This window comes from Molossus molossus, unplaced genomic scaffold (genome assembly GCF_014108415.1).
Source record: "Molossus molossus isolate mMolMol1 unplaced genomic scaffold, mMolMol1.p scaffold_m16_p_16, whole genome shotgun sequence".
In the NCBI taxonomy this organism is placed as follows: Eukaryota; Metazoa; Chordata; class Mammalia; order Chiroptera; family Molossidae; genus Molossus; species Molossus molossus.
Genome location: NW_023425351.1, coordinates 26,805,559 through 26,826,270, shown reverse-complemented (window position 1 = coordinate 26,826,270; position 20,712 = coordinate 26,805,559). Strand labels below are relative to the sequence as shown.

At 46.7% G+C, this 20,712-nt stretch overlaps 1 protein-coding gene across 1 annotated transcript; it reads left to right on the top strand.

The window, feature by feature from the left end:
• The first annotated feature begins 1,346 nt into the window (after positions 1–1,346).
• PRDM14 (PR/SET domain 14) lies at positions 1,347–15,201 on the top strand. Its single transcript, XM_036264477.1, has 7 exons — positions 1,347–1,998; positions 2,574–2,627; positions 2,714–2,871; positions 4,126–4,396; positions 8,589–8,791; positions 12,459–12,560; positions 14,974–15,201. Exons 1-7 carry the CDS (start codon positions 1,347–1,349, stop codon positions 15,199–15,201), a joined length of 1,668 nt encoding a protein of 555 aa, XP_036120370.1.
• Positions 15,202–20,712: the final 5,511 nt, after the last annotated feature.

The following is a 20,712-nucleotide window of genomic DNA, read 5'->3' as shown; positions in this document are numbered from 1 at the left end:
CGCGGCCCCGCCTGCCCGCCTGCCCGCCGCCCTCTAAATCCTCTGCTCGGCCCACCCTGCCTGCCCGGCCCGCCTGAAGCCTGCCGGCCCCGATCCCGCGCCGCCCCTCGGGGTCCCGGAGGTGCCCGCCCGTGGCGGCGCTCCCGAAGGTGAGCCGGTGCCGGCGCGCCGCGGTGGCCCGGGGCCGTGGGCTGCGGGGGTGGGTGGGAAGCGCAGGCAGCAGTTGCTGTCGCTGCTCGTTTGGGGAGATCGTTTTACCGTCTTGGGCTTTTACTCCTTAAGTGGCTCTCAACCCCAAGTTGCAGGTCCTTGAGGTGCGGAGAGGCCAGGAACGGAGCGCCCTAGGGGGCTCAGAGGAGCCGGACAGATGCCTTCGTCGTGGCTGACCTCTTCTCCTGACCCCGTGTTCTTTAATTTCTGAGTCACGACCCTGCTTGGTTTCCTTATTGGGCTCATTGATCTGGCGCTCAAGACCCGCCGGCCCTGAAGGAGCTCCATTCTTAGCCTGGGCGAACTTGTGTCCATTAAAACGCCATCCTTTCGGGCGGCGGCGGAGGCGCTGGACTGGAGGGCCGGCGGCCGGCGGAGGCCTCTTCCTCCCACCCCGAGAGGGACCCCAGGTGGGGTGACTGGGGTGACCCGAGGGACTTGGAGGATGTGGCGGGACTTGGTCCACGTGGGAAGCCTGGCGCTGGCTGCGGAGGCCCGGGAGAGCCGAAGGTGGCGCCTTCTCCCGGCAGCCCGACCTCCTGGGTCCGCGGGGTCAGACCGGGTTCCGGGAGCGCGTCTCCTGCACGCTACCCCCCGGGGCCCTCGGCTCTTCCCTTCTGCTGCGGTCTCAGGGGCGCCCGGGCTGCCACCTGCCCCAAAGCCCAGGGCGATCTTGCGCTCTGCTCCCGGCCCAGCCCCGGGCGTGAGACGGCCCGGGGGCTCCCCTGACCCTGTGCAGAGTCTTGTTGGACGGGGAGGAGGGCGGAGGAAGGAACTTACAACAGATTTTGCGGGAGCCGGGTTTGGGGCTGGATGGAGAGAGTGGGTGTTGGAAACCAGCCGTGCTTAGTCAAGGTGTGTTGGGAGAGGAAAGGCGAGGACGACGCTCACCTGGAACTTGGAGTTGGGCAGCATCCCCGCAGATTTTCGTTTTGTTTGTTGCGGGGTGTGTGTTTGTTTATTTCTGCTTTTGTTTGTTTGTGAAGTGGGGATTGCGGATCGAATTGGGGGTGTCCCCGATTCCATTCGACCCGGGCTGGCTCGGGAGGTGGCGGCTCGGCGGGCAGGAGCAGGGCCCCGCGTCCTCACGCAGCCGCGCTTGCTTCTCCGCAGACGCGCCCGCGCTGTGGCCCAGGATGGCTTTGCGGTCGCCAGGTGAGGTGTGCTACCCGCACGAGAGGCTCCAGAGCAGCCCCCAACACCTGGCTCCCTACTACACGCCCTTCCCACCCTACGGACCCTACGGGAACAGCCTGACCGCCGCGGAGGAAAATTACCAACATTTCCCTGTTCCTGCCGTGTCTGCGTCCCAGGCCGTGGCCCCCTTCGCCTTGCGGACCGCGCCTCCCTTGCTGAGCCCGGGCCTGGCCCTACAGAGGGAGCCGATCTACGATCTGCCCTGGCCTGGCAAGCTGCCACCGTGGTACCCATTTCCCCACTTCCCCAAGGAGCTGCAACACTTCGCGAATAGCAACCGCGACTATACTGGGGTCACCAGTGAAGACCTGGCCCGCATTGGTGGCCGAAGCGACAGTGGCCCTTGTTATGGACCTGACATTTTCATTCCACCGCCGCCCCCTGCGGGTGCTTCCCTGGTACCTGAGGAGCTGAACAAGCGGTCTGAAGATGACTCCAAACTCCTGAACCAGGAGAGGAAGTCCACTCACCGGTACCACTTCACCCAGGAGGACCTGCACTTAGTTCTGTACGGGGTCATTCCCAGCCTGGAGCACTCAGCGCACCTGCACCATGCAGCTTCGGGCCTCCTGGTCCCCACAGACGGCTCTGGTAAAGGCAGTCCACTTCATCCCGGGGTTAGAATGGATGGATGGGCATCAGGTGGGAATAGGAGTGGGGAGGGGGGTCCGCAGTGTGTGGACTTTCATCGGGGGACTGAGCCTGGGGAAGCCAGGCTCACATCTGAGGCTCTCTAAGTACTGAACTGCATGACCCCTGAGGTTGGTGGTGGTGAGAGCTAAGGGTGAGGAGAGGATTGGGTCCTGCAATGGGCTTGTCTGTTGGGCTCCGACTCCACTAGGATGTGCGAGGTAGCTCCCCCAGAGCCTCTGCATGTCATGAAGTCCCAGCTCAGCCATCCATCTACTACCCTGACCTTAGTCAAAGACAGCATTATCTCTGGTTCTCACGCTCTTTAAATTTGCTAATGGGGTCCTTACATAACTTTGCAAGGGTTGTTCTGGTGCCTCCAAGGTGAAACTGTATGTGGAATAGAAGCAGGAAAAATATAAGCATCAAACGGAGGAAAATGGTTACCTCTAAGGAGCAGAGAGGGAAACACCTAGTGAAAGAAATCCATAATACTTTTTAATGAAAAATAAGATGTTAACCCTGCCTTTTTCTAGGGTCTGAGTGTCTTCCTCAAACTCTGGATCAAGACTCTCTTCAACTGCCGGAAGGTAGGCAGATCTCCTTGCTTGGATTTCTTTTCTCAGATGAATGCAGTCAGTTTCCTCATCTGCTTCCTTTTATGGGGTACCCCTAGGTCTCTGCCTCAGGCAGCTGCTGTTTGGTGAAGTCCCACATTTTGGTGTGTTCTGCTGTAGCCTCATTGCCAAAGGAGTCAGGTTTGGGCCCTTTCAAGGTAAAGTGGTCAACGCCAGTGAAGTCAAGACCTACGGAGACAATTCTCTGATGTGGGAGGTAAATACATTGGGGGGTGGCTGGTGGAGGAACATCTTGGCGCCTGTGCCCCTCTGAGAGAGGGGACAGGGGCAGTAATCTGCTGGCTGTGCTGCCTGTTTTGCAATATAAAGGGGAAGGCCCTGGCCAGTGTTGCTCAGTGGTTAGTACGTCAGGCCCAAGCACCAAAGGGTCTTGGGTTTGATTCCCGGTCAAGATCACACCTGGGTTGCAGGTTCTATCCCTTGCCCGGGGCAACCAATCAATTTGCCTCCATGTTTCTCTCTCTCCCTGCCCTCCACCCCTTCCCTCCCTTCCACTCTTAAAAAAAGAAAATAATGGAAAAATATCCTCGCATGAGAATTAACAACAACAAAGAGAGAGAGAAATGATGCTCACTCCTCACTCCTGTGACCTTGACCAATAGCACCTCTGCAAAAATCCCCTGCGTCTTGTGCCCTAAGTCATTTTAGTCTGTGAATGGAGCCAGGGTTTATACACTTAAAGAATTCATAGTGTGCCCGACAGGTGTGGCTCAGTGGTTGAGCGTCGACTCATGCACCAAGAGGTCGCTGGTTCGATTCCCGGTCAGGGCACGTGCCCAGGTGGTGGGCCCAATCCCCAGTGGGAGGCATGCAGAAGGTGGCCAATCAATGTTTCTATCTCTCCTCCCCTCTCTTTAAAACCAATAAAGGGAAAAAAATCATACATTGTGCCATATTTATAGACAAAACCAATAACTTTAAATATGCTGAGGGATGCTAGAAGATGCCAAGGGAAATAAAAAACAAATTTAAAATTTTTTACATCATTTGCCTATAAAGTTAGCCAAAAACTGAGACTCTTGACTGTAGGGGGGGCATGCTGGCCAGACTGCAGTTTGTCAGAATGTATCAGCTACCCCTCCCCCCTTGACCCTGAATTTCTACTTCCAGTAATGTAGTTCATGGAAGTAAGCTGAAATCCTCACTATGTGGAAGATGTTAACCACAGGCTTGTTTATAATAACAAAACACCAAAGACAGTGGCATTGCCAAGATCAGAGAATGAATTAAAGTATGGCTTCATTAACACGCATGAAAACTGGTTGGGATAAAATGCAAGAGCAATTGGTTGTCTTTAAGTGGTAGAATTGAATGGAACCTCTTGTTTCCCTTACCTCTGCTTATGAAATTAACATGTGCTCACTGTAGAAATTTTTTAGCATGTAAATTTATTTTATAGGTTAGGGCAAAAACAAAAAAGTAAATTTCAAACGTGTCTTATTTCCTTTAGATCTTTGAAGATGGTCGTTTGAGTCACTTTATAGATGGAAAAGGAGGTGCAGGGAACTGGATGTCTTATGTCAACTGTGCCCGTTTCCCCAAGGAGCAGAACCTAGTTGCAGTGCAGTGCCAAGGGCAGATATTTTATGAGAGCTGCAAGGATATCTACCAGAACCAAGAGCTCCTTGTGTGGTATGGAGACTGCTATGAAAAGTTTTTGGACATTCCCGTGAGCCTTCAGGTGACCGAGCAGGGGAAGCAGGCGGCTGGGCCCCCTGAAGGTGAGTGCACACCTTTGAGGCACTGCTAGTGGAAGGACACCCTCCTGCAGCCGCTCAGCTGCGGGGGGAGCTCCTCCCTCTCCAAGGCTCCTGCAGGAGACTAAGTGGAGGGTGTCTGTAACCAGGGGGCATTACCCAGCTGGAGGAAAAGGCCCTCAAGTTTCCAAAGCTGCTGAAGCTGCTTCTATTCACAAGGATTCCTTTTTTGTACCCCTTCCCCCCACCCAGAGAAGACAATAAAAGTGAAATAAATGGATGGACTTCTGCCTTAGGCGAGCCAGTTTCTGAGTCATGTCTGCTCAGGCTAACAGCCCTGTTCTAGAGCGGTGTTTTCTGGTGATGGGTTGCAGTATCTTAATGGGGTGAGCAATCAATTTGGTGGTGGAGGGTCGCATGAAAGAAAGAGAATAGCATGAAGTAGGATAGAAAATATTGACGTGAGTCTCGCTGAAGTAAGAGCAAACATTTGTGAAGTTGTTTCATGTGAATACGTGTGCGTGGGCTGGATTGCATAGAAAATGCATTTCTTACTGTGGGGCTCAGTCAAGGTTAACAAGCATTGAGCTAGACTGTCACTCTCAGATTTAAATTATTTTTATCCTCACTCGAGGACATTTTTGCATTTATCTTCAGATAGAGGGAGGAAGAGAGAGAGAAACAACGTGAGAGAGACACATGGACTGGTTGCCACCCACATGACTCCAACAGGGGCCAGCGACAAACTGCAACCGAGGTACATGCCCTCAGTGGGAACCAAACCCGGGTCTCTCTGGTCCACGGGCTGATGCTCTCACCTCTAAGCCAAACCGGCCGGGACTCACTCTCAGATTTTAATGTTGCTGTGAATACCTGGGCAATCTTGGGAAGGTGCAGATTCTCATTCCGGCCTGGGACCTGAGATTCTGTATCCAGGGGATGCTGGTGCTGATGCTGCTGGTCCCTGGACCACATTTTAGTAGCACAGAGCTAGAAGACCACCAACCCACTCTCTGGGAATGAGCCTCTGGAACTTGCATTTTTAAAAAGCTCTCCGAGTGATTTTTCTATACACAGGAGTTTGGGAACCACTGAGCTTGTAGGTGGTTCCCATAGTGCACATTATGTGTAATCCGACAGAAGATCACCTTATTGTGTTATAAATGCAATAAGTAGCAGGTGAAAGCAAATGGAAATTGCATTCTTCACATACTGCAGTGGTTGTGTGCATGCAGTCTCCGAGCTAGACTGAGTCCTTCAGGGCAGGAAGTAACCCTAACCCTCCGTGCCCCCTGCTCCTGGAGCCCAGTGTGGATTGAGCGAAGGAGGAAGACACTGACTCAATTGGGGAAAACTGCTGAGAGATGAGAGGAAGTTCGGGGTGTGCTAGGCAGGGAGAGAGGGGGCAGTCCATTTTGGGGGATGGTGAAGCCGAAGGCAACCACAGGTTCACCAGGGATTAGGAGGTGAATGATGAGAGGTATCTTTCCAGGGTCCAGATAATGAGAGCCCGTCAGAATTGTCCTGGTGAACTGTTTCCTACTATCCTAACATGGGGGTGGGGGCGAGATGGTGGGATCTCTAAAGTCCTGGGACTCAGAGTTGTCACATGCTTAGTACCCCGCCAAGCACAGCTTTTTGGTCACTTCCAAAAAAAAATGAACCAATTGCTTTTAAAATAAAAGTGAAAAAAAAATTGAGACAAATATATGCTTGACAACCCCCCAAATTTATTCGTTATCCTTTTTGAAAAATTCTTTATCCCAATGTATTGAGCTATGAAAGTATTCATAATCTTTGATGTCTCAGTAATGCTGTTCTGGAAATTTATCTTCAGGAAATAGTCCAAAAGGATTTTTTTTTTTTTAACCCACAAGGATTTTTGCTACAGTGCCACCTGAGTTAGTGAAAAAGCACAATCTTTAAGTGCTGAATAGTAGAATAATTAACTAAAGGAAGACGTATTCACATGGAATAATATGCAGAGAGCGGAGATCACAGCAAATAAGCAACAGAAATGGGGGCTTAATGGTGGTGGGGGGGGGGGCGTGCAGCTTCCTGTACTCCAGTTCTGAACCGACTTACCCTGGCACTGTTAAAATAACGTGTATTTTAAACAATGTGTGAGGGAACTTGTAAAGGACTTAATTTGTTGGGAAGAATTATGGATGAATTCATTTGTTTGCTGTTATGAATGTTTTTGGATAGGTAAAAAGGGAAGAAAAATAAAAATTCCTGTTCCCTCTCTCAAAAAATGTTATTTCCAAGGCTTTTGGTGAGGGTTGGTGAGATCCTTCCCCTTGAGGTCCTGAGTAGGAGGGCAGGGTCTGGAGTATGCAGCCTGTCCTGGGTGTGTTTGGGGGGCTGGAAGTGTGGAATGTGAAGATGACTCTTAATCCTTACAAAACGGACCTGTGGTGGGACAAGCAGCAGCGTGTCAGGATTGAGAAACTCCTGGAGTAGAGTAGCTGATGGAGCTGGGGGAGGAAGAAGGGAGCGGGAAGAGGGTAAACTTGGGTGAGGATAAGTTTCCATCCAACGATTTGAGCCTAATTAGTAAACGTGGCTGTCATTTCTGCCTAAGTGGTTCTTATGCTGATTAACTCTGGTACCCGTATTTTGAATTTTGGTGTGTTTTAGTGCTTTGATTTGTAAAGATCACGCGCCTCATCTTTTAGACCCCCTTTTCCCATGCCAGGAAGCAGGAAGCCCGGGTTTTTCTGACCCGGGAAAACTAGCTCTGAGCAAAAACCCGGGCAGCATGGGGGATTCTGAGACTATTAGCACCTCAATGAAAGTGGCAGACCTGGCTGGGCGAGGGATTGTCCTAGGGTTGGCGGTTGCCTTCCTGGTTATTTACTTAATGAATGGTTTATTTCCTTAGCCGCTTGTTAAACGTGCCTGGGACGGGGTTGTTAACTAACAAAGCCCCAGATGGATAGCTTCCCCGCTGTCCTGATACTGAAAAGATTTCCATCTCCAGATTCTTGCATATACTCACTCCTGGCTCTTTTCTCCCTCCCTGGGGCCAGACAATGAGGTCTCAGTGACACGTGCACTGTCAGGGCCACTTACCCTGGAATCCAGAGGAGCCTTGACAGCGATTCTCTTTGTAGGTGGCCCGGCCTCTCCCCGCCAACACATAGACACCCCGCGCCTCCCAGCTCCCTCTCTAACTGCTCGCCTTCTCTTTCCTCTACTGATAAACACAATCTGCCTTTCTCCGTCTTTTTATTTATTTACTTATTTTTGTTAGTCCTCACTCAAGGATTTTTTTTTTTTTAATCCTCACCTGAGGGCATTTTTTCCCCCATTTATTTTCAGATAGAGTGAGAGAAGGGAGGAAGAGAGAGAGAGAGAGATACATCGATGTGAGAGAGACACATCGACTGGTTGCCTCCTCACAACTCCGACTAGGGCCGGGGATCAAACCTGCAACCCAGGTATGTGCCTTTTTGACCGGGAGTTGAACCTGAGACCCTGTGGTCCGCAGGCTGATGCTCTAACCACTGAGCAAACTGGCCAGGGCACCTTTCTCAGTCTTATCTATCCCTCAGTGATAGTATCACTCGTGGCCGGAAGAACTCATTAAGTGTTAGAATGAAATTAACCATCATGATAACCGGATGTATTAGGGAAGGCAAGATACCGCCATCCTTGGGGGCCCTGGCCAGTGGCTCAATTGGTTAGAGCACCATCCCGATGCATCAAGATACTGTCATTCTTACTGTGTACATGAAGATGCTAGCTCTGGCACCCTCCCCAAAATTCAGAGAAGTGAACTGTAAGTTAAGAGGGTCCCTAAGACGTTGAAATGGGGTGAAGTGGATGGGAGGCCATTGGGGGAAGTTCTGGGTGCACTGTTGGGACTCAGCGCAGGCTCTGAGAGGGACACAGCACACGTTTGGTTATGTTATTAACCTTGTAGCAGGTGCCACCCAGGAGTGTGCATGCTATGGTGTGAGGTATGTATGAACCAAATGATAAATTAGAGCTGTGTTATGAAGGGAAGTGCTATTAATGAAAACAAAATCAGCTGTGGGTTGGTCATTGCCAATGCTTGGTGTTGGGAACACGAGGGTTTATTCATCATTTTGGCTTGAGTGTATGTTTAAAATTTCCTCTAAGGGAAAGTTATTAAAAACTGCCTTGGAGGAAGGAAGAATGAGCTAAGGTAGCTGACAGAGCCACCGCTCCTGCCCCCTGTGTTTGACAGAGTCCGCAGAAGGCTACAGATGTGACCGGTGTGGGAAGGTGTTCACCTACAGATACTACAGAGATAAGCATCTCAAGTACACCCCCTGCGTGGACAAGGGCGACAGGAAATTCCCCTGCGCTCTCTGCAAACGGTCCTTCGAGAAGCGCGACCGGCTCCGAATCCATATCCTCCACGTTCACGAGAAGCACCGGCCTCACAAGGTGAGAGCGAGCTCTGGAGGCAGCTGGTCCTGCCCCTCGCTCACGTGGCTCCCAGGGTCCCCTGAACACGGAGGGCCGGGTGCTGGGCCTGCTGGCATTCCGGACGTGTGCCTGAGACTGGAGCAAAGAGCGATCGTTATGTTTTTACTTGGCGATCCCTCGAAGTCTTTACTTCCCATTTTATTTTTTTAACGTGAAAATATAGTGCATGCTTGGTAAATACAACATGGAGAAAAAGCAAGACAAAAGCTACCTGATGTGCTATGGCCCAAAGTTAAGACATTTTAGATGTATGTACATTTTTACAATATGTGTGTATTTTTAATATACATCGATCATAGTGAAGACTATGAGGCTAAATGTCTGACTTAAGACTACCTCACAAAGCTAATTTGTAAACATAATGACTATTAGTTGTACATCAGATGGTAGTGCCGTGACTAATTTAACCAACCCCCTGTATTGTGCATGTCTCCCCAGTGATACTGCGTGAACGATATTGTATAGAAATAGTTCTTGCCCGGCCTGTGTGACTCAGTGGATTGAGCATGGTCCCATGGACTGAGAGGTCCCGGTTGGCATGCCTGGGTAGGCTCGGGTTACAGGCTCCATTCCCAGTGGGGGGGTGGGGGGGTGGGGAGGTGCATGAGGCAGCCGATCTCACATTGATGTTTCTATCTCCCTCTCCCTCTCTCTCTAAAAAAAAAATCAGTAAAAACATTTTTTTTTTTTATCCTCACCCGAGGACATTTTTGCATTTTTTGTTCAGACAGAGCAGGAGGGAGAGAGAGAGAGAGGAACATCGACGTGAAAGGGACACATCGAGTGGTTGCCACCCGCACGACCAACCAGGGCCGGGGACAAACTGCAACCGAGGTACGTGCCCTTAGCGGGAACCGAACATGGGTCTCTCTGTACTGCAGGCTGACGCTCCAAACGCTGAGCCAAACCGGCCAGAACCAGTAAAAAACATTTTTAAGAAACTAATTGGAAATAGTTATTTCTGTTATCTATTTTTGATTCTTTCTCTTTTTTTTTTAATTGATTGAGTTCTAGAGAGAAGAGGGAAACATCGATTTGTTCCACCCACTCACGCATTCAGTGGTTGACTCTTGTGTGTGCCCTGCCCGGGAAGCCAACCCACGACCCCGTCATGGGTACGATGCTCCAACCCACAGCTCCCCGGCTAGGACTTCTGATTATTTCTTTGGAGGAGATTCCTAGAAGTAGAGAATCCAGGCCAGAGAGTGTGTACAATTTTAAGGCTCTGAAATAAGGTGCCAAACCGCCTTCCAGAGAACTCGATGATTTCTGCTCTACCCGGCTGTGGTTGCCCTGCGGTGAGCAGCACCAGGCCTCCTGCAATAACAGTGCCCTTTCGCTGCTGCCCTTTTCGTAGAGGAAAATGGCATCTTGCTTGAACTGGCATCTTTATTAACGATGTTTTAAATGTAAAAATGTTTTGTTGCCAGTTTGTATTGTCCTGTGGTTTGTCAGTTTATGTCCTTGGAAAGCATGCATATTTGGTACATGTTTTTGTAATGTTTTACAAGCCATGTTTTATTGTAGGATTTGGCGTGTTTTCACATTTTTATATTTCTGAAATTGAGGTATGTTTAACACGGGATGGCATGCCAGTTAGAACTGGTAGCATTTTCTTTCTTTAAAATATTTTTCCTTTTGATTTTTTAGAGAGAGATAGAGAAACATCGATTAGAGAGAACATTGATTGGCCGGCTCCTGCATGCCTCCCACTGGGGATTGGGCCCACAAACTGGGCATGTGTCCTGACCGGGAATCAGACCATTGACCTCTTGGTGCAAGGGTCAACGCTTAACCACTGAGCCACACCAACTTAGCTTGATTTCTTTTTTTCAGAAAGTATTGTTTCCTATAGCCCATAAATTGTTCAAACTTATACAAGGCTTTAACTTTACTTATTTCATCTTTGACTTCCTTGTAAACGTTTGTTTTTGCTAGGGTTTCTAATTGCAAGGCACAAATTTAGTTTCTTATTTGTGTAACTTGCATGATATTTATATTCTTCCTGGAGCTTATTCTGATTTGGACCAGTGATTTCTGGGCCTGTTAACTGTCATTTGGATACTTTTTTAAACGCCTTCCTAAATTAGTTGTACTGATTCTTCTATTCCACCCATCCTCTTTCTTGATTTCTTTTCTGTATTGCTGGTGCGTATCTTCAAGTAATTGTGTCTAAGGATACATAGTGAAAAGTTTTGAGTCCTTTGTCTGAGGATATTTTACTGACATACCTCTTTGATAGTTTGGCTGGCTATAGAATTGCAGGTAGAAATAATTCTCCTTGCGAATATTCAAGGCATCTTTTCATTTTCTCCTGTCATTTGCTGCCAATCTGGTTCTTGATTCTTTGTAAAGAACCAGGTTCTTTGTGGAAATTGTGCTTTATCTCTGGGGTTTTGAAATTTTAACAGAATATGTCAAATTGGGTGTATTTTTCTTTCCTTTTTTCCTTTCTCTTTGTAGACAGTGGAATAAAAGTACTCTTTCCATCTAAAGGCACAAATCCTAAGCTCAAAGGCATTATCTTGTTCTTTGGTTATACCTGTCTTCCAAGTCCTTGTTCTCTCCTGGAACTCCTTTTGGCCAGATGTTAGATTCAATCTACCTCTCCCTGTACTTAACTTTTAATTTTTTTGCTTAGCCTTCTCAGAAAGTCCCCCAATCTTATTCATCTCTTTAGTCTTCAGCAGTATTTAATCTGTTCTTTTTGCAATGTTATCTCAAACATCTGTTTTGTTTTGTTTTTGCTTTAGTAACAATAATACATGCCCATTATTTAAACTTTCGAGCACTACAGAAACATTAAGGAAGATTTTCAAGATCCACCCAAAATCCACCCCAAATCTTACAATCTAAAAATACTTGTCCTCCCTTCTTCACATAAGCATACCTGGGAAGCAAGGATTACCCGGAAGTACAGTAGTTTCTTTTACCTGGTTCAGAATTTCTGAAAAGATTTAGCAGGAGTCACCAGGGTCGAGAGCACAGAGAAGTAATATGAACTGTTTACAGTGGGTGGTTGTACCACATACTCTCCCTGGATCCCTGAAATCATACCCTTGTTTTGTAGGTACAATATATCTCAGGTCATCTGCCACCTGTGTTGCCATTTTGGTCTGTATATTTATCAGCCCCAACTAGATTTTTAGCTCCTTATCTCTAACAGAGTATTAAGCACAGAATAGGTACTCCATAAATACTTGTTGAATTAATTGCTGAGTGCTTGCCCTGGAAGGAAGGCAGAGTAGGTATTTTTCCCACGAGGAAAATCAGGAGACAAAGATTCCAAGTTGAACTGACTTGGCACTGGTCACACAGCTACTTGTTGACAGAGCAGGGCTGATTCAGGCCTCTGCTAGACACTGATCCTGTTAAATTCCCACATTTCACCCCTGAAGCAACCGACGCCCAAAGACGTTAGATGACATTAGCGCTGGGCAGACCCTGGACCAGGACCCACACTGCTTGATTATTCATCAGTGTACTTCTAGGTCTGTGTACTACCAGCTAGACCTGCTTGATCCTCTGCTCGCAGACAACAGAATAAATACAACAGTTAACATTATGAGGAAATGAAACTTGTAAGGGGAAGATGTGAGTTCAACCATATTCTGTTTTGCTTCAGTGCTCTACGTGTGGGAAATGTTTCTCTCAGTCTTCCAGCCTAAACAAGCACATGAGAGTCCACTCTGGAGACAGACCCTACCAGTGTGTGTACTGTACAAAGGTAAGTGGGACCTCCTTTTTTTCTTTTTTTGTGCCCCTAGCGGGAACTGAACCCAAGACTTTCTGGTCCGCAAGCCGATGCTCCAACCGCTGAGCCAAAGCAAACCTCCTTTGAAAGGATCTGCCTTGAGCTCTGTTGGGGTGTCCATGAATAGGAACTTGAAGCATAAAGCCTGGCTTATCCCCATTTCCATCCCCAAATATGCTCACATTTGCTTATGATGGTCAGGTACATGACCTATTGCCAAACTGGCATTTAGAGCATGTGTAATGAAATATACCCCAAATTACATAGTAGACTCTCGTTACTTAAGCTGGTGAAGACTGGCCATGTCTGGGTGTCTGTGCAAGGACAGCTTGTGCACCTTACTGAGCAGTGACCCAACCCTGCATATACCCAGACACCCCGTTGTTGAGGTCACCAGTTTAACCTGTCAGTGGACCCAAAAATCAAAGTCATTAGATTTCTAATATCCTACCTGAAAGTGATAAAAATCAGAGGATGGTATTGATATCAATGATGGGAAAGGTTATAAATTGGGGAGACAAAAGAAGTGGCTAAGAAAAGATATGTAAAAACAGCAAAGTACTTGAGAATCTAAAATGTTACCCAGCCTGTGTGGCTCAGTGGTTGAGCATTGACCCATGCACCAAGAGGTCACTGGTTCGATTCCCAGTCAGGGCACATGCTCGGGTTTTGGGCCTGATCCCCAGTGGGGGACATGCAGGAGACAGTCAATCGATGTTCTCTCTCATAGATGTTTCTATCTCTCTCTCTCCCTTCCTCTCTCTGTCTAATAAAAATAAAGAAAAAAATGTTATAGTCACTCTGCAAAACAGTTGGCCAATTTCTTTAAAAACTAAACTTGTGACTACCAAGAACCCTGCAATTGCTTACATGTTCACACAAAAACCTATAGCACTGCCTGGTTTGGTTCAGTGGTTAAAACATCGGTCAGCGGATCAAAGAGTCCTGGGTTCAGTTCCATGCACGTACCTTGGTTGCGGTTTGTCCCCTGCCCGGGTTGGGGACATGCGGGAGGCAGGCAGCCAATTGATGTGTCTCTCTCACATCGATGTTTCTCTCTCTTCCTCTCTCCCTCCCTCCTGCTCTATCTGAAGATAAATGGGAAAATATCCTTGGGTGAGGATTTAAAAACAAAAACAAAAAACACTAGACACAAATGTTTGTAGCAGCTTATTTCATAACAGCGCAGCCCAGATGTCTTTTTCCGGGGGTGAGCAGTGAGACAGACCAGGAACATCCACACTGCGGAATACTACTCAGCAATAAAAAGGGGACAAACTGTACACGCAGCAGCCTGGGTGAACCAGAGAACTATGCCAAGTGAGAAACCCAGTACCAAAAGGTTGCATACTGTATGATTCTGTGTATCTAACATTCTGAAATGATAGAAACGGAGGGCAGATTAGCAGTTGCCACAGCTGAAGAAAAAATGGGAGTAGGAGGGATTGGGTGTGTCTATAAAAGGGCAACATGAGGATCTTTATGATAAAAATGTTCTTTGTCGCCCTGGCCAGTTTGGCTCAGCGGTTAGAGCATCGGCCTGCGGTCCGGAGAGACCCAGGTTCGGTTCCCGCTAAGGGCACGTACTTCGGTTGCAGTTTGTCCCCGGCCCTGGTTGGTCGGGCGGGTGGCAGCCACTCGATGTGTCCCTTCACGTCGATGTTTCTCTCTCTCTCTCTGTTCCTCTCTCTCCCTCCCACTCTATCTGTACAAAAAATGGAAAAATATCCTCGGGTGAGGATAAAAAAAAAAAAAAAAAAGTTCTTTGTCTTAACTATGCCAACATCAATATTCCGGTTGTGATACTATAGTTTGTAAGAGGTAACCCTTGGAAAACTGGGTAAAGAGCACAAAGAATCTCTACTATTTCTTAGGGGTGCATGTGAATCTACAATTATCTCAAAAAGTTTTTAGAAAGAAAAAACAATAAGAAACTGACTTGCGCAAAGACCTTGGCCAATATTAGCTGTTCTTTCTGTGATGCAGTTTATCTCGGAGCGCAGTCCTAAGACCCCCTGCATCAGAATTGCTTGTTTAAATGCAGGTTTCTTATTACCCCAAAGAGTGTACTTACTGGGTACATTCTCCGGGCTGGGGCTGTCAATCTGCATTTTTAACTAGACCCCAGGTGATCTTAGGCACTGAAAGGCCACTGTTCTAATAGCCGCGGCTCCTGGAGACCAGCCAGACCCACACGCATCAATCATGTCGCCCTGCATGGAGGCCCCTCTGGTGACCGGGGTGCTCGATAGCACGAACACCCAAGGTCCGGCATCTGGAGAACTAAGGGCGACATCAGCGTCGGTCACAAGAAAGTTAAACCCTTTGTTTCACTAGTCTTCCAGCCGATGGGAGTTGACTTTTCTCTGTTTTCTGTCCTGGGCAGAAGTTCACGGCGTCCAGCATTCTCCGCACGCACATCCGCCAGCACTCGGGGGAGAAGCCCTTCAAGTGCAAGCACTGCGGCAAGGCGTTCGCGTCCCACGCCGCCCACGACAGCCACGTCCGCCGCTCGCACAAGGAGGGCCAGGGCGGCCCCTGCCGCGTGTGCGGGGAGAGCCCGGCGCGCCCCGGAGCCCCGTGCCCGCACGCGGGGGCGCACGGAGCCCGCTAGCCCGGGGCGTGGCCTCGGACCCGCGCCCGGGGCCCGTGCCTGCGTGTGTGCTGGGAACAAGTGGTGGCTCCGCCGAGGTCAGAAACGAAACAGTGGCACTGCCAGCTTAGTTCCGATGACCAGCTTTATGGTGGTTTTCACAGCTTTCACAGAAATGGTTTTCATCGTTTCTAATGAGCAGGACATTTTGGCGAATCTCCCGGGAAATCGTGAAAGCTGGCTGTGGAGTTCGTGCGCATCTGGGAACTCAGCAACCCGGGGACAGGGACTCCGTTGAATTTCTGGGGTGAAAGAGGAAGCCCTTCCTCTGCTCCGCCTCAGGCCCGCAGTTGTAGTGACTGTGGCCATCACCTATAAAGAATAAAATCTTCAAGAATTCACTCGAGCCAGAGCAGCATTAGGGTTGTAACTAAGCATTCAGACACGAATTAATCTCCCTACTTTATCTGGATCCGTTTTAAACCCTCATCTCTCACCCCTCCCCCGTCCCAGGACAAATGCCTGTTAATAATTTGGTTAGCCCCACACAAAATTACTTGGAGGACACAGAAATTACTCATTCACCCCACCAGCTGTGACCTTTACCAACTGGGGAAGAAAAATTACTACCGAACAAAAAAAGGCTAAAAAAATTGTAAGAGACTAAAAATAAATAAATGTATTTATGTTGCTCTAGCCTTAAACCTGATTTCATTCCTAATGAATAGACAAATGGAATTTCTGAGGTCTTTCTAATTAGGTGGCTTGTGATAGTATGTAGGGTGTAAACTGTTATCACAAGGCTGATGTGAGTAGCTGGGGATAAGCTCATCTATGTGCAGGGGACAGCAGGCTCACCTCCTGTGTGATAATGGCCAACATTTACTGATGATAGCCCTGCGTGAGGGTACCACTGAGTTCACCACTACAAATGAGGAAATCAAGGCTGAGGAGGGAATTGTTGCCTCAAAGGGGCAAAGCCAGGTCCACATGACACCACAGCGCAGCCTCTGACCGGGCCGGTAGGCTCAGTCTATGGATCCTGCTAAGGAACTAGAAATAGCGTTTTTCTATTAACTGTCCTATTCTACCCTGTACTGAGACAAGCAACACAAACTCCAGTATTCACACACAAAACTCAAGACCAGAATGAACAGAATTAAAGTGCTTCGTAGTCAACCTAGCTGCTAAGCTACTATATCACATGGTTCTATTGATAACCTAGGATTTTCCTTCACCCTTTATCCACGGTCCATGTCTCAAAATGGAACAAATTCAATATGGAACAGATGCCCCTTCTAGAGGGAGGCTCCCAGCTGCGGCCGAGTCCTTTGAGACAGACGGAGTACCCAGAGTACCCATGGAAAAGCTGACAGATTTGCCTCTAGGGAGTTCTTAGCTGTGGTGACTGGGTCTGAGTAATTGATCCTAATGGGAACGTGCCCTGTTGTTTTAGGGCTGGTTTATTAGTTCGTGTTAATTAAGTCAGAACAAGGTCTTTGGAGAAGATTGGGGCACGTCCTATAATTAGGCAGCCTTTCTTTGCTAGTCAAAATGTACTTCTTACCGTTTATGGGTTTGAACGTTATTTTAAGAGAGCAGTTCTCAACCTGTGGGTTGCAACCCCTTGGGGGTCGAATGACCCTTTCACAGGGGTCGCCTAAGACATAACAGTAGCAAAATTACAGTTATGAAGTAGCAACAAAAATAATTTTATGGTTGGGGGACACAGCATGAGGAACTGTATTAAAGGGTCACGGCATTAGGAAGGTTGAGAACCACTATTTTAAGATCAAACAGTAAATCAAAACATCAGAAACTGGTGTGATGCCAATTTTTTCCACTGGTGAGTAATTAACTACTTTGTGTTTTAAATCAGAATAGTTGCAAAGGAAGGTAATTTTTTTTTCTCTTTTCTGTCACTCCAAATGCTTGCATGCAAAATAATATCTTATATGGATCATGGTTCATTCATGCCCACACTAACTGGAAACTAGACAGTTTAATCTGACCTCTTTCTACAAAGTTTCAATCATATTGATCTGGTTACGTATATCAATTTTTGGTTTGGAAAATACAATCAATTCATAACATCTTTCTTTAGTAATTACCTTAAGTCTCTTATGTTTGTTTGAAATGTGTACCTTGCCTATTTCTAAAGACAATTTGGATCAATTTATAGCAATAATACAAAGCAGATTGAGTCAAAAGCGAAAGACACCACCACATAAAGAGTAGAATGAGTTAATATAATTTTGCTGGCTGAAGATTGTTGGAACATAAATAGAATATAGAGTTTGGAGTTGGACAAACTTGTCTTTGTCCACCATGTCCTCATTGTATAATGTTAGGCAACTCATTTAATTTCTGGGGTTTAACATCCTCATTAATAAAAATATTTTGTTGTAAGGTATGAGAATTAAATAAAATGAAACAACTTGTTTCTGGATGATACTTAATAAATCTGTTTCCTTTCTCTTAACCTGTCAAGGCAAAAGAAAAATAGAATTATGCAAGTCTTATTGATAGATACACTTACTTTCAATGTTCCCAAAGTGGTTTCTGGACCAGCAGCATCCGCCGTACCTGGGAACTTGTTAGAACGGCAAACTCTCCAACCCAGCTGGGTATCTACTGAATCAAATTCCAGGAGTGGGGTCAGCAATTTGTATTAGAATTTGAGAATCATTGCTTGATTTGATTTATTCTTCCAGTTCCTGTACAGCAGTGGGTAAAACTGAGTAGCTAGATGATTCGCAAAATCACAAAGCTGTTCAATGAGAAACCATTCAAGTGCAGACAGCAAGTGCTGTCATGCTCTTCCGGGAACTACGGGGCGCCAGTGGAACCGGATCCTCATTTGACTTTTGGGAACGTGGCACTGCAGCGGCCAGCCCCATCAACGAAATTTGGACACCACCTCTAAATGAGGAAGTGTCTCTGCTCATCTTCCTTTTCCCTACCCTGGTCTATGCCTGATGATACATATCACCTCTTCATTCACTAGAGTAAAAAATAGAGAGAGGGACATCTGAACCCTGGAAAAATAACTAGGCTCAAAGTGGCACCCATGATATTGATGAAACTCTTCGTGGGTCCTTAGGGTATCCTAGGACTCAAGAAGTTGGAATAACCAAAGTGTCGAAGTAGATAGACACTGGGATCCTCATGGGGCCTCCAGTATGCTCAGTATTGTGGCCATAAAGTCTTTGCTCACTTTGTAACCACAGTGCAGGCAGGTTGGGGTTGCAAGGGTACCAACCACCTTTCACAATGTGATGGAAAATGTCTAGCACTGTCCCAGGTGGTGCAGTGTTTCATTCATGGAGAACTGAAGTAATTTCAGGATGCCCTGAATGTGATTTCCCAGGGGCAGTAATTGCACTGAACTGTTATTCTATGGACCCTATCCACATTTAAGGAAGACAGATTTATTCACTGAATTTTTTTTTTCATTGAATTCTTTCAATAGAAATATTTAACTAGGATATCATGTCAATACTTTGGTTGACATGCCAAAAATAGAATGACCAAATTATTTTGCAAGAAAAATAGTGTTAAGAATAATATAAAATAGCCCTGGCTAGGTAGCTTAGGCTTATTGGAGCGTCAACCCAATAAACCAAGATTGTAGGTTCAATCCTTGGTCAAGGCACATACAAGAATCAGCCATTGAAGGCATAAATAAGTGAAACAACAAGGAGATATTTTGCTTTCTCTCTCCCTCTCTCTAAAATAAAAACATTAAAGAACAACAACAAAGAATAATATGGCCCAGCCCATGTGGCTCAGTGGATTGAGCATCATTCCATGGACTGATAGGTCCCAGTTCAATTCCTAGTCAGGGCACAGGGTTGGGCTGTGGACTCAATCCCCTGGGGCGGGGGAGGGGTGCAGGAGGCAGCCCATAGATGTTTCTCTTACATCTATGTTTCTATCTCTTCCTTTCTCTCTCTAAAAAATCAATAAAAACATTTTTTAAATGTTTTTAAAGAATTATATAAAATAGAGATAAGCATTCCTCATTGATAAAATATAGGAATCTCATAAAATATGGGAATCTCATAGAAAACAATAGTTTTCTACATTATTGTTAGAGGTATATATTTAGTTTCCATTTATTGTTGCAAAGAGTTTTCATTGCTTTGTTGGCTTAAAGTAACTAATACAATAAATTATAATATTTTGAAGTGCAATAGTCAGCTGTAGAGAATGTTTAGGGAGAACGTTGTGGTCTTATTTTTGCACATGGTCTCAGGATAAAATATTCTTTCACTGTCATTCATGTCATCCTACATTATCACAGGACTTTTGTAATCATATATTAAAAAGTGGGATACATTGTGTGTGTTGTCTATGAAATTTGTTTCGGAATTAGTACTTTGTGTCAAAAACAGTTTGCTATCAAGAAAATACATCAAGGAGATTGAAATTCCTTTCTTGATTTTTATAAACTGTTTTAAAAATGCGATGTTCTTCCTTTGCTTCTCCAATGGTGTATTTTATTTGACATCTATTTCTCTATATCAGTTATTTTTTAAAATGCTAATAAAGTCCTGGCCAGTTTGGCTCAGCGGTTGAAGCGTCGGCCCGCAGACCAGAGACCTGGGTTCGGTTCCCGCTGAGGGCACGTACCTCGGTTGCAGTTTGTCCCCGGCCCTGGTTGGGGTCATGTGGGTGGCAATCAGTCGATGTGTCTCCCACATTGATGTTTCTCTTTCTCTTCCTCCCTCTCTCCCTCCCGCTCTATCTGAAGATAAATAAAAAAATGTCCTCGGGTGAGGATAAATAAATAATAAAATAAAATGCTAATAAAAATAATTGGTAAGGCCCAGCCGGTGTGGCTCAGTGGCTGAGCATTGAGCCATGCACCAAGAGGTCACCAGTTCAATTCCCAGTCAGGGCACATGCCCAGGTTGTGGGCCTGATCCCCAGTGGGGGGCATGCAAGAGGTGGCCAATCAATGTTCTCTCATTCATGTTTCTATCTCTCCTTCTCTTTTCTTCTTTCTCTAAAATCAATAAAGAAAAAAATAATAACTAAAAAAATGGTAAGGTTTTAAAGGCATATATGTGATTTTACCCCCACCCTCCTCCCATAACCAGTTAGATGCAGCAAGACAACTGAGAAGCCAAACACAGTCCACAAGTCACTTGAGCTGGTTTTTGACAACAGGATTTTTCATTTGAAAAAGTGTTCACCTCTGATTGTTACCGATGGGAAGTACTTGAACCTGGGAAGGTGGACCGTGTCCTCTTGAAGAATTCCACTCCTGGGTTATCTGATTTAAATGTGCTGGAGCCAAATTGTCTTAAATTTAATTTTGAAACTCTTCCTGTAAGAATGGGCAAGGTGTCTTCCAAGGTTGTTGTTCCAGGTTCCTGCTTAGAGGGAGGCTGCTACCTCTAGCTTCCAGTTCTTAAATACCAAATCCCTTCTGCCAGAAAGCCCCTGGGCAAGCCCAAGGCAGCTCTAACTCAGTGACAGAAGGGCCTGAAATCATCAGGGCGACGGGGAGTTTAGGGCTGGGTG

Coding starts and splice junctions, on each gene's coding strand:
- PRDM14 (XM_036264477.1), top strand. CDS start 1,347: ATGGCTTTGCGGTCGCCAGGTGAGGTGTGCTACCCGCACGAGAGGCTC. Junction 2,628..2,713: donor CTCTCTTCAACTGCCGGAAG/GTAGGCAGATCT, acceptor GGGTACCCCTAG/GTCTCTGCCTCAGGCAGCTG. Junction 2,872..4,125: donor ACAATTCTCTGATGTGGGAG/GTAAATACATTG, acceptor TATTTCCTTTAG/ATCTTTGAAGATGGTCGTTT.